Here is a 17,447-nt window from a genome sequence, read left to right on the forward strand (position 1 = left end):
GGTGTGTGTGACAGGACGGGGAGCGTTGTAAGAGGCCCAGCGTGGGCTGCAGAAATCAGGTAGACCACATAAGGTGCTTGCTAATGGGCAAAAGCTACACGCACAATGAAGACTCCTGCTATTCCTGGCTCCCCAGAAATAGAACATAACTGGATCAGAATAACCAGCCTGTCTGCCCCTACCCAGGCCAGAAAAGGCTCCATAACCTGGCCTACAGAGGATGGTGTTCCTAATGCTCTGAACATAGTACAATCTGCGAACTGAGGCAGCCGACGAGGTCCCTTGCAGGGCAAACCTGAGTCCATATTCTCTATCAACAGCCTCCTCGCACGCTGAACATTTCTGGTGTCTGTAAACCTTCTCTTTGTATCTTTGCTGCCCGTTGGGCTGACCTATCTGATGATCTCTTACTTAGGGCCCTCAACGGCGAGATGGGGAAACTGAAATTCCTGCCATCTAAACTGGTGCTCATCTTCCTGGGCCAACACTGTGTAATGGGCTCACTGTGAACTCTCAGGTACCGGAAAAATCATTTCCTCATCAAGAGAAAATGTGCCAGTCTAAAGATGTCTAAACAGTCTAAGGATTCTAAACAGCCAGGGAGGGTATGAGGGGCTCAGAACCCTGTGGTACGGTCACATGAACATCATACTCCTTATTTAAAGCCGCAAGACCTCCTGGCTACCACGGAGGATTTCAGCTAGTTGTCTCTGTCCTGAAGGTGCTTGTTACACTCTGGCCAAGCAGGAGACAGGCCTAAAATACATAAAACAACACAACATTCTAACACACCGTGGCTACTAACGGAGTGGAGAGAAGATGGCTGGCCTGGAGGACAGACAGGAGCACTGTCTGAAACAGTTCACGGGAGAGGGCTTTCCCTGGGAGGAAAAAAGGACTAAGTCTAAGATAAGAAGCCAGGGGGAGCCAGGAACCCACAACCCACCCTGTCCACATGTCATAAAAACTGACGTCAAGACAGTTAAGACAGGATCTCACTGTGACTACGTAGAACGCTGAGCTGGGTGATCTGAGCCACCTGAATGCAAGAGGACAGGTTGGAGCCGAAGTGAAGACCCCTCCCCCTTACAGTTCCCACAATTTCATACCCTTGGGGCACGGTATCAGTAATATTCTACACGTATTCACTTACTTTGTGAGTGTGTGCGCATGTGGAGGTTAGAGGCCAATTTTCAGAAATCAGTTCTTTCCTTCCACTGTCTATCTGGCAGGGACTGAACTAAAAGTGGGCTTGGGGACCAGCAGCCTCGGCTGTAGGCATCTTGAAGGCCCCTAAGCACTCATATACCTCAGAACCATATAGGTAGTTTTATCTGTATAACCTGCATTTTACAAGTGAGCAAAGGTCTGGGGCCTGGGCCACTCACAGACCCCAAAGAGAGGCTCTGGCCCCTTTGAGCCATCTGCATATTGTTCTGTGAGCCTTGTCTATTGTGTACATTTCCAAACACTGGCTGTTCTTATTGCTCCCTCACTCCTCAACTTCCATCACGGATGGGGGCGGAGAGGGCGTGTGATGTCTAACGGAAGGGCAGGAAACCTGAAAGGGAACTTGTTAGTTTTTAAACAAGGACCAGCCAGCTGGACCGAGGAGTGGGTGTTTCCACACAAACTGCAGCACTTTGCTGTTGCGCTATGAGCCAGGACAGTCGGCCCTGGTGTTGTGCAGTCAGTTATGGAGCCTCTGATTAGGTCTAGCAAGGGACTCAATTAGCATCATGGAAACACAGAGCAGATTTCAGAAGAAAGGTCAGCCACAAGCCCTAGCATTTGCTGTCAGCCATCTGCCAGGCAGGAAGTACTCCTCAGATCTATTTTTAATCATCTTCCCTAGGCTCAGGCTCCTGGGAGAAGGCAGAGGCTGGGGTTATTCCGAGACAAACATTTAATTGCCACCTTTCTATACACATTTGAAAACAGTCTCAGGATACTCAAAGACCAACTTAGACATGGAGGTCCTGTTCTTAGATTCTATCATTCTGGCCCAGACCCATGAGGTCATTCTTTGATAGCCGTGGGTGAAGAATTGCTTGTTGAGAAAGTGTCTTGAGCCCGACTGGGTTACTGACTCTATTAGGTAACTTGGTGACCTGTATAACCAGGACCCAGGTACTAGGTAACAGGAGGGAATCTCCGCCTGGGAAGACATGGCTATTCTTCAAAGTAGGCCTGTGCTGCCTCACTGCTGCCATCTTTACACACGCTCATCTCACCAGAAAGGTAAATCAGAACCTGTGCGTCTGGGCAGAAAACACATTCATTTCTTAGTATATGGAAAACCTTTGAGAAAGGGGAGAGGTTTCCTCCATTTCCAAAGGATCTGGGCTACACTGCAGCAGGCCCATCCAAAGGCAGCAACATTATGTCCACCGGCTTCTCCCGCCTGTCTCAGCCTCAAACAGGGCTGTCTTGTCTTTTGACTCAGCCTCCAATTTCCACCCTAAGGTAAAGCCATCAGCATATGCCATCTGCCAGCACAGGCCTGGAGCTAGGTAGCAAGTCAGCAACACCCTACCCAGCACAGCACCAGGGAGCTTCAGGGCACTGCGCCCACTGACGAGGGGGGGTCTCCTGGGAAGGGGCGGGGGAGCTTAGCCAACTCTCCACCCTCCCTCTTCCCTTCTTATGTATCAGTGAGCAGCAAGCAGGAAAGGGAAGCTGAGAAAGCGCGTAGCTGGCCGCAGGGTCTCAGCCCCAGGATGTGAAATAGGAGACGGGGCACTAGGGCAGGACCACAGTGCCAGGGAGGAGGGAATGGATAGGGAGGCCTGTGCTTCACAGAAACACACTCCCTTGGCTGGGTTCTGGAATCCCAACCCCTCAGTGATGGGGAACTCTGCTCCAGTGAGCTAAGCACACAGGTGGGGGCAGGGCGGGGTGGGGGAGCACTCCAAAGGTCACTCTCCTGACCTAGCTGGACCACAGTGAACTAAGGCTCCCAAGCCCTGCTGACTCCGGATTTCCTCTTCTTGTCTGGTTTCAGGGAAGAAGGGAGTTATTCAGTAAACAGTTTGAGAAAAGGTTAATTTCTCTACTCCTGCTGAGGCTCATGGGAGAAACTCGGGCAGTGGCACACGCCTGTTAATCCCAGTACTCCAGGAGGCAGAGGCAGGCGGATCTCTGTGAGTTCGAGGCCAGCCTGGTCTACAAGGTGAGTCCAGGACAGCCAAGGCTACTCAGAGAAATCCTGTCTTGAAAGAGAGAGAGAGAGAGAGAGAGAGAGAGAGAGAGAGAGAGAGGGGAAAGCATAGGGGCAGGTGACATGGTGCTTGACATGAGTCTGATGACCTGAGTTCCAGGACCTACGTGTTAGAAGAGAACCGAGGACTCCACATTGTCTTGTTCTGACCTCCACACATGGGATGCAGCAGGTACAGCCAAATATGAACTTTTCCCCCTCACACAAACAGAAAAATAAATGTTGTATGATAAATAAGACTTGAAAAGCCAAATATGGGCTAAGGAGATGGTTCGGTGGCCAAGTGATTACTGTGCAAACAGGAAGAGTCCTAACGACCAGCATCCTCAGAAAAGCTGGGCCTGGCAGCACACACCTGTAAGCCCTGTGGTGGTGAGTGCCAGGAAGAGTGGGCGGGAGAAGAGGCAAGGTCATGGCTGAGAAATGGGCAGATTCTGGGGACTCACAGCTGCCCAGCCTTGCCAAACTATTGTGCTCTGGGTCACTTTCTACATATTCTTGCACAGACTCACAGTGTGCGCACACACAAATAAATGATTTTTTTTTTTTTTAACAATAATAAAGAAAGCTTCCAAGTGTGGGGCTACAACTGACAGCTTTTAATCACTCAGGCAGCCTTACTCAAGAAGTCAGGGACAATTGTAATAAATAATAATAAAAAAAATATAGTGCAAAAAAAAATTAAAGAAGTCAGGAATATTAGACAGAGTGCCTAGGCCCCAAGAGCCTCCGGGTCACACAGGTCTGCCACGGTCTATAGTTTGCAAATGATTTACCTGACTGCCGTTTGGCTGATGGCGTTGTCAGGGAGAGATGGAGCCTGCTTATTAGTGATAATAAATAGCCAGGCATATTATCAATCCTTTACCAACTGCTGTATATTAGTGGCACTGCTAGTCAACTCAAGGCCTTAGGCCATACAGTTTGTGGAAGCTGAAGGAAGCCGGATTTTCCTGAAACAGGCCATGCCTTACAATGTTCCTGTCCATTTCTAATCAAATCCCTTTAAGCCATTCAGTGCTTCCCTACAGCACACAGAATTGAGTCTAGTGTGGCCTGTTTACCCTGTGACCCACACCCGCTGACCTCCTGCCTCCCTGAAACACACTCTGCCCACCTGGTGTACCTGTGGTCTCCCACGCATGTCTTCCTCTAAGACACACCGTCTCTACTCGGATCTAGAGTGCTCATCTATGCAGTAAACAGGACAATCAGGTATCAGAGCCTGTGTTCCAACCCATCTTCTAACAGCTTAGCTGTTTGTCTTTGGCACTAGCACATAAGCTGTCTTACAGGCATTAATTATATTCTGGACACCTCGAAAGCCTCAGAGCTTCATCCTGCAGTGTTCACTGCATGCTTAGTGGTCAGGGAGGTTAAGAGACTTGTCCAACCTAACACTGGAAATTTAGTACGCAGCCAGGCCTGAAGCAGAACTAATTTAACCCTCCGGTTCTGGATTTTGAAAATGGTGCCACTGACTCTTTACCCAATATGGCTGCACGATGTTTTCCAGTTAGAGTGAGGAGCCGGTTTACACTGTCTGGCTTGGTCACTAGCTTAACCTATGGTGGGAAGGAAATCGAGCCAGTGGAATGGAATTTTCCGTACGGTCGCCTCAATCCCTATACTACCCATGTCATGCCAACTGTCTTGTGGGGCCACTTCCCCCAACACTCACTTCAGAATAGTCATCTCGAACATCTCCTCTGGGGAATTAGCAAGGCCTGGAAGTCCAGGGCCACTTTTTTGCAAACAAAGCTTCGGTGGAGCTCTGCCACTCTGTCTGCTGGTGTTTCTCTCCAGTACCACAGAGGCTGCCCAGTAAGATGATGGGCTCAGCAAAGCTTAACATTTACTCTCTGGTCTTTACAGAAAGTCTTGCAGACCCTTGGCTCTAACCCAAAGAAGAGAGGATCAAGATGCCAGAGAGCCCCTCCTTCCTGGAGACCGCTTCCACACTCTCACCCCCTTTGCAAGCTCGGTTTTTTGAATGAAGTCATTTCTTTTTTTAGCACTGTTTGCGAGCCTGGGATCCACGCGAGCCTGTCAGAGACACACAGGAGCCTGAAATACCTAGCACATGACCAGGCACCTAATGGTTCTCAGTAAATGTTTACTGAATAAACCAAGGCATGGGAAGTCAGCCAGGCTAGCCCTGAACCAAAGTCCATCCCCCTGTCAGTTTCAAGGTGACCAATCACACAGGTGGCTGGCAGCAGCCTGGTGACCTAGATGTGCCAGGGCTTATCTTATCGGCTTTCCTTTTTCCTCATGTACTCACCCAGAACCCTGCCCCGCATCACCCCCACCCCCAGTGCCCAGGGCGGAATGGCCTGTTGTTTTCACAAAGGAGCAGACAGGCAGGGAGGAGCCTTCCTCCCCCACAGATAGAGTTTACAGTTTCTTCTTTCTCCTGGTTTCCTGGGTGAATCTGTCTGGAATAAGCCCCCTGGGTACCATGCCTACCTGCCCTTTGGAGCTTTCAGCATGGAAAGTGAAGAGGAGGCCACTAGGGGTGAAAGTTGGGCCAATTTTAGAAGGTCCAGAGTTGTGAGTAAAGCAGCCAATAGGGACAGGCCTAGCCCTGAGAAAGACAGCCTCCCCAAACAGGAGCGAAAGACAGGCAGAAGGAGCACAGGCGCTGCACGAAGAGCTGTACACCCTGGAACATCTCTGAAGACAATCTGAACTGAGGGCAGTATGGAAGCAATGGCCCGTCAGCACCACAGATAATCTCAGGGACCAGGCTCAGGGTGAGGACTCCCGTTTTGGCTTCCACCCACTCTGCAGCCAAAGGGTCCAGTGGACCAGCTCAGTGAGGCCAAGGCTTTTATCTGTCTGCTACTGCATGCCCTAAGTCTAACAGCCAAGGACGGCTCACAGCAGCAGGTCTCCTGCTGGGCTCTTGTTCCACATCCATGGATGTTTCTTTATCCATCTGTTGGGAAACTGATGCTAAAAAAAGAAAAGAAAAATGTTCTTAATGGGGCCAACTGTAACATGGAGGAAAAGTGCTCCTGGTTCCTCAAAGATGGGCAAATTTCCTTCTGATGGTGATAAGCTGCCCAAGAAGACCCAACAAAAGGGAGAGGAGCCCATAAGGAAAGGGGGACCCACAGCACCTGCTACGACCCTGACATTTCTGTGGTCTAGGGGAGGGCGTTTGCGGACCAGTGGATGATGTTGTTTTTAGCAGCAGCTGGTGGAGCTATCTCCTAACCACCCCCTCCTCTGACTCAGTGCCCAGACAGCAGCCATAGGCCAGGGAGGGGAGCGAACAGAGCTTGGCAGCTCTGACCTCAAAGATAATACTTGGGATCAACAGGTCAAACCCTCCCCTCAGGAGTTTTGCTGAACTTTGGGAACAAAGATATCATTTTGTTTTGTTTTGCTTTGTTTTTTAAGATAAAGAAAATATCTCCTTTCAAGAGAACCCCAACCCCCCCTCCCAACGCCCAGCCTGCAGCCTCACAGAAAGAGGCAAACTGACAAGCAATTCACAGCTGGGGATGCAACACCAGCCTGGAAGTCCCCTCCCTGATGCCAGAGGGGCAGCTGTCATGGTGGACTAGAGTCATGGTGGACTAGAGTCTCGGCGACTGGTCTGGTCGAAATGTGGGTCAAAAGCAAAGCAAAACAAAACCCAAGAGCTGCCTACACTCACTTGACTGATTAGAAGGAAAGGTGGGAGCCCTCTGCTGCCTGGAGGCAAGGCCTCAGAGCTGAGCGCTGCTCCAAGGGCTGCTGCTTAGCTACCTCAGGACAGTAGAGTGAAGAAGAAGACCCTGTGACTGTAAAAACCTCACTGAGGATGACTGATGGCTAGTACGCAACAGCGACGACCTCCGTAAGGAAAGGAAGAAACCTCAGAGTGCCAGCCCCTGGTTAGGTCTGAAGGTCACATCCCATCAAATTTTACTCAGCAAGTCTTGATGGGCCACAACTGCGGCAGCTACAGCCAGCTTGGTCACACTGTACCTTCTGCCAGTCACTCATTTAATTATGTCGTATTACTCTTATTTTGTCACTTAACTTGAACACCGGCAGACTGGCTCGTTGCCTTGCTGCACCTGTGGATCTTCTGTGGCTGCTTCTTGAGACACTCTAGCCTCCTGCACTTATGTAGAAACATGTAGAAAAGAGCCAGAGTGGAGCAGCCCCTGGATGACCCATAGGCTTGACACCTTCGTGTCCCTGGCTGCGGGGGCTGGGCCAGGCACTTACATAGGTGGTGGGCAGAGAGATAGCAAAGAATAAAATCAAAAGGACCCTTCCTTCCTTTTCTTTCTCTGGGGCCTGGTTTCCGGTTCAAAGGGTACTCAGCTCTAAAGTTCTGAGGGCATCTAGAACCTCCTTAGGAAATGAGGCAATTATACATAAAAGTGCATCTACTGGGGGTGCGGCGGTGGGGACCTGTTACCCCAGGACTTAAGAGGCTGAGACGGAGGGTCCAGCATGGCCTGGGCTACACAGTGAGACTCTGGACAGGGTTGGGGCCGGGGGTTAAAAACCCGGCAGTTCTGTAATAATTCAAAGCAGGCCCAAAGCAGGGAGGGAATCTTACAGGCCAGGAAGGGTGCCTATGAAACAACCTCGGCTGGTCTTTGAGAATGGGCAGAGATTTAAAGTAGCAGCAAGGTGCTTGCCTAGCACGGGATGAGGTCCTGGGTTTCATTCCAAGGTCCACACCAACCCCTCCGACGTGTGGAGATTAAGAGGAGAGACAAGGAAGATTCCCCAGCATGGGCTGTCCTGTCAGGAACAGAGGTGGGATCCCCACCACTTCCACACAACCATAGGTCAGCCAGTGCCAAAAGAAGCAGCCAGGGCCACGCAGGCTGTGGCAAAAAGAGCTGGGTGGGTCCAGACCGGCCTATTTGGCTTCTCCATGACCTTGGCCTTAGGCATGCCACTTAACGCCTCCCTAGAAGGGGGGCTGTAAAATCAGGGAGGGAGACACATATCTGCAGCAGTTTCATAAACAACAGATAGCCAAGAGCAGCAATGTGATTTCTTAGTCTGTCTTTAATGGTGCCCAAACCAGTCTCCTCAGGAACATTCTTGTGCCCTCCACGCGCGGCAAGCCTCACTCTCCCACATCTCATACCCTGGCTTCCCCTGCAGGAGCCATGTTGGTTTCATCTCTTCATCCCTAGAATCCACATCAAGTATTTAAAGAAGTATTATTCAGGCTGGGTCTAGCAACCCACCCCTGTAATCTAGCACCAGGCAGGTGAAGGCAGAGGATCCCACGCCAAAGATGACGGCCTTGCGAGACTTTTTGAACGGGGCGGGGGTGGTGGTGGTGGTGCTGAAGAAAAGAAATGAAACGTCGTCATTGAGCAAACTGTACAAGAACAGTGGACCCTGGTCGGGCTCCAAAATCTAGCACCCAAACCAGCAGTGGGACAGTTTTTCTCATCCCTGCAAGGACATAGGAAGAGCCTGGACCAGAACAAAACGACAGAGGGGTCAGTCGTCCAGCTGAGCCTTGTTCCTGAACATGAACACTCCTGAGACAGTTTCTGGTGAGGAAGAGTGATGGCGCCTACCTATGCTCTTAACAGGATGCCAAAGCAGGAGATTAACTGCAAATTGGAGGTATACACTGGATAGAAAGTTCTAGGCCAGCCTGGGCTACGGGGCAAAATTCTGTCTCAAAGCATGTGTGCGCGCACGCGCATGTGTGTGTCCTGTAGATTTTGAGTGGAAACATAAGCTTATGATTGCCTGTGACCTCACTGAGGTGTCAAAAAAATAATGTTAAGCACAATCTTAGGGGTCAAATCTGGCTCGTATTTGGAAGGCGCAGAGCAGGCTTGGAGGACATGTCTCATTTGGTCAAATCAGCATCTCTTTTTGGTATTTAAGGTAACACGGAAGGCATCCCACTTGAGCAGATTCCCTACAGCCTGCAGGAAGACATGGGGCATCAGTCCTGGTCGTCACACTAGTGAGCAACATGATATGTGCCTGGTCCTTCACTTCCCCAGGGAGCAGCTGTGACGAAGAGGCCAGCTTGACTCTCATCTCAAGAGTGAGAAACATACTGACCCCCTTGCTCATGCCTAAAAGGTGCGTGCTTCCAACTGCTGACTGTATGCATCTTTTCTGCCAAGCTGCGGTCCACAGAGGGGTCCTGAATGACCATGCAGTTTCCAGAACATTCCGACCGCAGCAGCAGAGCAGTGAGCGGACATTAGCAAGTTGGCACTTTAGCCCCTCCTCGCTGGCTTGCTCGCCTTCCACACCACAGCAGCACTCCGCAAGCTGGCCACAGCAGGCCTTACCCAGCCTACTGCCAACAGGATGCAGCCCCAACTTCCAGCAATCTGGCTTCAACCTACTCTCCCTTCAATCTGTTCTCACATAGTCATTAACCAGAAGGAATGGCCTCTCCCTGCAGGCTTCCTTCGGGGCCTTTGTTCACGCTCACCCTCCCCATCCATTCTCACATGCTTCTCAGCACAGTGGGCGACGGTCTCCTGACTCAGTTTCCTAAGTGCTCGGATTGCCAGGTGTGTTCTACCACGCTTGGTTCACAGGCACGTCTTTCAAGTATACCCAGAACTGCACCCTCTAGGCAGACAGGGGTTCAGCTGGTTCCTTACTCGTTCAGTCAACAGTTTCAAATACTTGACGGAAGTTACCTTCCTTAGAAATATGCATGTGTATGCAACCACATGCATTAACTTCAGGGATTCCTTTAGTCGGCCCACAGACCCTAGGTTGGGACTCCTAGTGAAAACCTGCCCCGTGGTGCTATAGTCATGGTTTACCAACAGGAAATCTGCCAACTTGAAGAGCTATGACCATCCCAGGCTACTAAGACACAGATGCCATCATCAGTCTGACCTTAAACTATCTTAAGTTTTAAGGCCAGGCACAAACTTTCCGAGGGATGAGCCTATTGTCTCCTTGAGTATCAAAGCTCCTTGATGAAATCACTGGAGACAGGCAATGGCCTATCCGCTGCCCAGGCAGGCAGAGATGTGGTATTTGTGCAAGAGAAGGGAGCAAGTGAAACCCAAGACAAAGTCCAGACCAGCCCCCACTGTCATCACAGCCATCTGTGGCTCACCTCACCCTGAAAACACAATACGCTACAGCTCTCTACCAAGAAGTGCTGAAATCCAACAACACACACACACACACACACACACACACACACACACACACAGGAGTGCCTTCAAGACATTCAGGCTGAGGAGATACAAGGGACACAGGCAAGGGACCCGAGTTTGAACCCACAACCTATGTAAAAAGCTGTGTGTGAAGAACAAAGAAAGTCAGGTGTGGTGGCATGCACTTGTAATTCCAACAACAGGGAGGCAGAGGCAGGGAGAGTCCTGGGGGCCAGCTGGCCAGCCTGTCAGCCAGCCAGGCTCACCCAGGCCTAACCAGTGGATTCTAGGCCAATAAGAGACAAGGCGGACAGCAGCTGAGGAATAACACTGGAGATTGACCTCTGGCCTTCACACAGGCACGTAGACAAAGACACACCTATAGACAGACAGACACACACACACACACACATACAGAGACAGAGAGGGAGAGAGAGAGAGAAAGAGAGAACTTAAAGAAGAAAAAGAAGCAAGGACTCAAGGCACAAAACTATCATCTGGGTCACACAACAATGGTTCAACCTCCTGATTCTGAGAGACCTTTAATTACCTGGACAGAAATCGGAGCCCCAGTATTCTTCAAAACTTTTATGAGTTGGCTATTTTTAGATTTAACTTCGATCCTGTTTTCTCCCCATTGTCAATAGAAATACTAATTTTATTTCAGTGCTTCTTTCCAAAACCAAATAGTGCATACATCCATTGGATTAAAAAAAAAAAAAAAAAAAAAGCTGCAAGGGTCTGAAGAGATGGCTCAGCAATCAGCATCAGTACTCAGTAATCAGTACTTGTTACTCTTGCAAAGGACCAGAGTTCAATTCCCAGCAGCCACATGGCTCAGCTCCACAACTCCAGTCACGGGGGATTCAGAGCCCTCAGGCACCAGATGCATGTGGTACACATATATTCTTTCAGGCACACACCTAAAAGTCAGAGTTCAACATAATGTGTAATCTGGAGACACTAAGGGACTAGTTAGAGCCCTGTTACATGGTCATGTGCCTTTCACGGCATCACCGTAACAACCCAATGTCTACGCTGCCTTCCTTCTACCTAAAGAAAAGGAAATGCAGGCTGTGTGTGTGTGTGTGTGTATGTGTGTGTGTGTGTTTCCTTTTGTAATAGGATTTCATGTAGCTCGGGTCGGCCTCAAACTTGCTCTGTAGCCGAGGGTGACTTTTCAGCTTCCCGAGCCTTCTGTCTCCCTCTCTGGTGCTGGGATTTCAGGCAGACCACCATATTTTCGTGGTTCTGGGGATCTACCTTAGGGCTTCCTACATGCTAGTTGAAGCACTCTACCAACTGCGACACACCTGCTGAGGACCTCGACCTGTCAGTCTGTGGGTTGTGACCCCGTTGGGGGTTGAACAACCCTTTCACAGGGGTCACCTAAGACCATCCTGCACATCAGATATTTGCATTAGGACTCATAACAGCAGCAGAGTTACAGTTATAAGGTAGCAATGAAAATATTTCATGGTTGGGGATCGGTACATCATGAGGAACTGGATTAAAGGGTCTTGGCTTTAGGAAGGTTGAGAACCACTGGTTTAGAATATTTATCAAAAGCACAAAATGGAGAGCAGTAGTAGAAACCAGAAGAACGGTTCTGCCTTCACAGGACAGTCAGCAGGATGGGACAGATCTCAGTAGTGCCGCATCAACGCCCCACCGCCCTACCACCCCACCGTGTCTGCAACCTAATTTAAGCCACTGCACCGAGCAAAGCCTGAACCACAGGTGCCAAACATGAGGGCTCAAAGACACAGGTGAGAAACTGAGAACAGGTTAGCTCTTTGGCAGCCGCTAGATCAGTTCGGCTTCAGCACACCCTGCCCTCCTGACTCTTCTCAAAGCAATGCTGCATCTAATCTCTTGGCAGGAAGAGCGAGTCTAAACGCCACCGCAGCCAGCCCCAGGAGCCCCACAAGGAGCTAAACCTGCCTCCCGAGTTGCCTGCCTCAGGTGGATTGCCGGAAGCCGGAAGGCAAGCCAGCTTAGGGCCCCTCACCTGGGACATGGCCCAGGCTGAGACTGAGATATCTGGTTCAGAGGCAGTGTGACCTAAGGCTGGTCACTGCCTCACCCCGAGACCTGTTTCCTCACCAAAACTAGTCAGTCTGCAGTTCTGGAGCGCCTCTGTCTCCAGAAAATAATCAGACCCAAGGATCTGACCAAACAGTAACAAGTCGGTTGGGTGGTGAGCAAAACATTTCTTCCTTCCACCTGCCCTGGACACCCACCCAACAGCCTCCCACAATGCCCTTCAGATAAAAATCAAGTCTTGGAATGAAGTCACAAGTTCCCAAACGCCCTACTGCTCAGACGAGGGTTGGCAAGAAGACAGCAAGGCCTCCATACAAAAGCTTTGTGAAGCTAGACTTGGTAGCACAAGCCTATAAATCTTAGCTACTTGGGAGGTTGAGGCAGGAGGACTCGCTGATGGGAGGGGGAGCCATTATTATTTTATAACTAAAGTGTATTTTTTATGCCGGGGTTGGCAACACTAAGAAACAATAGTGCGAGCAATTCTTCATGCCAACTCAAAATACCTCTGCAGACAAAACACCCCAGCCTGTAGACCACAACACCCTCTAAGAAAGAGATTGCAAGGCGCCTCAGCACATTCCCTAGATAGTTCTATTATCAATTCAAAGTTCTCCCCTCCCACAGTCCAAAGGCTGGGTTACCTCCTATAGAACTGGGCTATCCACTGTCTCTTCCTTACATCCCATGCCTATGCGCCAGGTCTTGATGGGAAACTCCTGACTCTTAGGCAGAATATCCCCTCCAAACTAGTGTCTGCTTTGCCTTCTGGATGGTAAGGCCAAGAGAAGAAATGGAACAGCTTCATATTACAAAAGAGCTCTGCCATTTACAAACCACCCCGACCTCATCTGAGCTGTGTGGCAACCCAATGAGGTAAGGCTGCTCCCTTCCCAGTGACGTATGCTTTGCTGTGGAGACCGAACATGGAGGCACACGCTAAATGCTAGTTACCTGCCGCTTGACCTGGTCTGAATGTCCGCCCACCCCCCAACCGTATTGAAATAGATGTATTGGGACATGTGGCCTTTAGGAAGCTCTTCAGTCACGAGGGCAGAGCTCTCCTAAGTGAGATTATCGGTATTAAAAAAAAAGGGCCAGCATGAGCCACACACGGCAGCAGTCGCCCTGTATACCTGGGAGACTGTCTTAAAGCACATACGCAAAATACGAGAGAACAAATAAGCCAGAGGAAGATATTTTGCCCCTCCCACACATAAGGCCACACAGCAACAAGAAGCCATGTGTGAACTGGAAAGGAAACCCTGAGACACTGAGTTTGCCAAATTTCCAAATCTGGGGTTTTCCGGCCTCCAGACGTGTGAGAAGAAAACTTGTTTGTTCAGGAGCCACTCTGCTAACGGTCTATTGTTACCCCAGCCCTCACAGACTTCAGACACCACAAACACAGTGAATATCGTTTTGCCCAGTCTATGAGTAAGAGACTTGGAGGTCGGACAGCTGGTTGCTGGCAACTTAGCTCCTGGGTATGTAAAGTGAGCTGGGAAGGAGGCAGGCCCGGCCCAGAGCTTTCCACCACCAGAATCAACACACTCAAGTGTCTGAGACTTTACAGCGCTGAGTTTCCCTGGTGGCTTAGCCAGGCTGATAGGAAGGGAGCCTGACGACCCCTGTTCGTCCTAGACACACACTCAGTCCTCTGGACCTTTTTGTGTCTCTCCAGAATGAAGGCAGACTCCCTTTTTATTTTCTGCCCCCCAAACAGCCATCCAGCTTTCTGACTAAAGACCCTGTTACAAGCACAAAGCCTCATTTAATGGCACTGCTGCGCCCACCCGGGCTATCTGCTGCCTGGCTCTCAACTCCTACTGGGCAGGCTCTGAAACCACACAGGAGATTAAGTCAAGAGGAGAGAACAGGAGGGACATTCTCTCCTTGAACTTTCTTAAATGGAAGGGGGGGATCATGAAAAGAAAGGCCCATTTTTCCAAGGAGGGGGTGGAGGCAATGGTCTTTCCATCAAGCGGACGTGCATAAGAATGTATAGATTATTTAATGCTGGGGGTGGCTGGGGAGCAGAAGAAAGGAATCTTTGTACAATGCCTCGCTCAGTTCCCTCACTCTCTCCCCAGTCAGGCATTTCACCCAACTCCTTAAATCACCCAGCTCTAATGTACCCCATCTGTGCACTGGCCACAGCCAATGAAATCAAAGCCTGTGCTGACTTTGGATTACACTTGTGAGCCTTCCTGCCCCAGAAGGGGTAGGATGGAGGACATGAAGCCAATGAAGCCTTTTCTGCTTGTTCCTTGTCTTCCCCCAAGGCTCAAGCTCCATCTGTCCATTTACTCATCATTTCCTAAGTCAGATTCTGATCAGGGGACTAAGTCAGAAGGACACACAGAAGGTCGTGGCAGGGTTTGTGAGGAGAGATAAAAGGGAGCCTGCTCTCAGCAGAGGCTTGAGGAACCCTTCACCAGCATGCAAACAGAACACAACATGGCTTAGTATCCTGTGGCTAAAACAGAGGACCATCAAAGGCCCTGCACATACAGATACAACCCCCAAAGCTACCACCATCTCTGCAAGTCCAACTTTCCATCTTCCCAGGCCCAGCTCAAAGAATGAGCTCATCAAGAAGTCCTTACTGAACACCCGCAGACAACAATCGCTCTTCTGAACCTCCACATTGAGATCTTGAACAGTATTTGTGAGTCTCAGCTTCCCCACTGGTATAACACATGACTGTCCACTCACCTTAGAGATGCAGGGTTGGTGGAATCGCATTTGTGTGTGTGTGTATATGTGTGTCAGGCAACAGTTTTTAGTACATAGAAGAGGCTAAAATGCATTTTAATTGGAGCCTTGACTTCTTAGACCACAAAACACTTCTTCCTTGGGTTAAAATGGTGCCGTAGATTCCTCCCCTAGATAGAAACACTTATTTTGGAAATGTCTACAAGAAAAGGTTGTGGAAGGGAGATGGTGCCAACTCAAATCCAAGTTTGTAGGCTCATGTTCCATGCCAGGAGACTGGCTAGTTCTCCCACATCCAAATTTCCAGCCAAGGGTTTACCCCAAAACTCAAAGGAAATCTGCAACAAAATAAATGATATGATACAGAGGGAAACTAAAGGCTGGTTTAAGTGTAAATAGCATAAAGTTGAGGACTGCAGAGGAGAGAGTAGGGGCAAGGTGACAGTTCAGCCAGGACCCTGGGGGCTCGAAGTATCAAGCTTAGAGGTTACTAAGCATCCTGGAATACAAAACACAGGTTCTGCTCCAGGGCCTCAGGTCAGAAACTGACCACAACCGGGCATGATGGCACACACCTGTAATCCTAGCACTAAAGGAGACGGAGGCAGGTAGATCTCTCTGAGTTCAAAGCTAGCCCGGTCTACAAAGTGAGTCCAGGACAGCCAAGCGTACAGCACAGAGAAAGCCTGTCTCAGAAACAAAAACAAAAAACCAAAAGAGTCTGTGGCCACAGACTTGGTTGTCTGGGCAGCCTTCATGGACCAGGCAAGTGAGCCAGCTGAGGAGGAATGTTCTGTAACTGCTGGCTGGAGCTGCCACCTATCTCAGGTTGAGACTACTAAACCCAAGGAGAAGGCAAGCGTGCCTTTGCCAGCAGTTCTTATAAATAGTTCAGGACCCTAAATTTTTTTTTTTTTCTTAAACTCCGGGTCTGCAAAAGTATCTGTTTGTCCTCTGATTGTACGAAGGCTAGTTTCTCAGGAAAGACGGTATTAAGGGGAAAATTCTCCCACGATCTTTTTCTCTTTGTCATCTAGCCCTAGTAAAACCTGTTTCTCCTCCTCTGGGAATCTAGGGCCAGGAGGGAGATAGCTCCCCCGAGAATGCTGCTCAAAGTATTCAGTTCCTGTATTACCCAACTGAGATGCCGGGTTTATTTATTGGTAAACCCCAGCCTCGACTTCACAAGCAGCTCTCAAGGCACCTCTGGGGAAACGGGCTCGTTCTTCAGCTATGATCAAATGTCACCCCTACAGGCCAGGGGCTCCGCTTCTACAGGCCACTTTTGTTCCTCCCCAAAGGACAAGTTTTCATAACGCCACAGCCTTGCAACTTTCCTCAGGGTTTGCCAGAGGCTCCTCCATCTCAGCTATGACGGGGTTGGAGTATGGCTCTGTGGTCCTATGAGTTCCTGCCTAATATACAGAGGCACCAATGGACTATAAAAGCAAACACCACCCTCTGCAAGATCCTTGCTTCTTTATCTCTCTCTTAGACTTCACCTCCAAGCAGAAAGCATTTTTTTTTTCATCTAACCAAGCTGAACCAAATAAGCATACATAAGGCTCTAACTATTGTTCCTTATTCCTGCCTTGTCTGGCCTCTGAGCGGCCAGGCCCCAAAGCCTCCAACACGGTTGACACCTAACGTCCAAAATAACACACTGAACCACTACCCTGTCCCCACAATTCAGAGTTGATTTTCAAGCTGAGTGGACAGCCTGTGGGCCAGTCCTTCCTTATAAAAGACAGCATGCAAATATCCCAGACTATGAGAGTACTGTTTATGCCCTCCTTTAGTAGCAGACAAGAAAGGTTTTCCAGGAAACAGGTACCTTGGAAATGAGTTCGTCATGATTGGCCAAGTGAGCTCTGCAGTGAATGCAGCTGTAGGTCCGGTGGCACGAGGGCAGGTATGCCTGAAAAGTCTTGGATCTCGTCATCTTCACCATTGGTGCTGCTGAGCGTGGGGTGAAGTCTGGGGCGGCCCACGAGGCGCTCCCACAGGACGGGTCGCACGGGAAACACCGAAAGACACAGGTAAAGGCCGTGGTTTGGCAGGGGGTGGGTGTGCGGCAGGCTCCACACACTGGCGCCGTCGACAGAGGAAGGACTCTCTAGCAGATGTCTGGAGCTGGTTCTCAACAGCCTGAGGCAAAGGGAAAAGCCATCAGCAGATGGAGCAAAGCTTCCTGAGAGATGAGTACAAGTATAGCCCTGAGAGGGAGCAACAGACCCTGGCCACATAAATGACTGTCTTCTCTCTTCCCTCACACTGTGCCCACTCCAGGTAAACTGCATTGTTAGACAGCTGGAGGCCCAGTATTAGCACAGTTG

The 17,447-nt window shown here is 49.9% G+C and overlaps 1 protein-coding gene across 2 annotated transcripts in view; it reads right to left on the reverse strand.

The window, feature by feature from the left end:
* Ypel2 (yippee like 2) overlaps positions 1–17,221 on the reverse strand; it is a 37,142-nt gene extending 19,921 nt beyond the window's left edge. The window contains exon 1 of one of the 2 annotated variants that reach the window (XM_055620183.1): positions 16,946–17,221. In XM_055620183.1, the coding sequence (XP_055476158.1) occupies positions 16,946–17,062 (117 nt within the window). In that variant the 5' untranslated portion in view covers positions 17,063–17,221. The remainder of the gene's footprint in view (positions 1–16,945) is intronic. The other variant, XM_055620182.1, reaches the window with a different exon arrangement.
* Between the last annotated feature and the right edge of the window lie 226 nt (positions 17,222–17,447).

This window comes from Psammomys obesus, unplaced genomic scaffold, assembly GCF_907164565.1.
Source record: "Psammomys obesus unplaced genomic scaffold, mPsaObe1.curated_primary_1811, whole genome shotgun sequence".
NCBI lineage: Eukaryota > Metazoa > Chordata > Mammalia > Rodentia > Muridae > Psammomys > Psammomys obesus.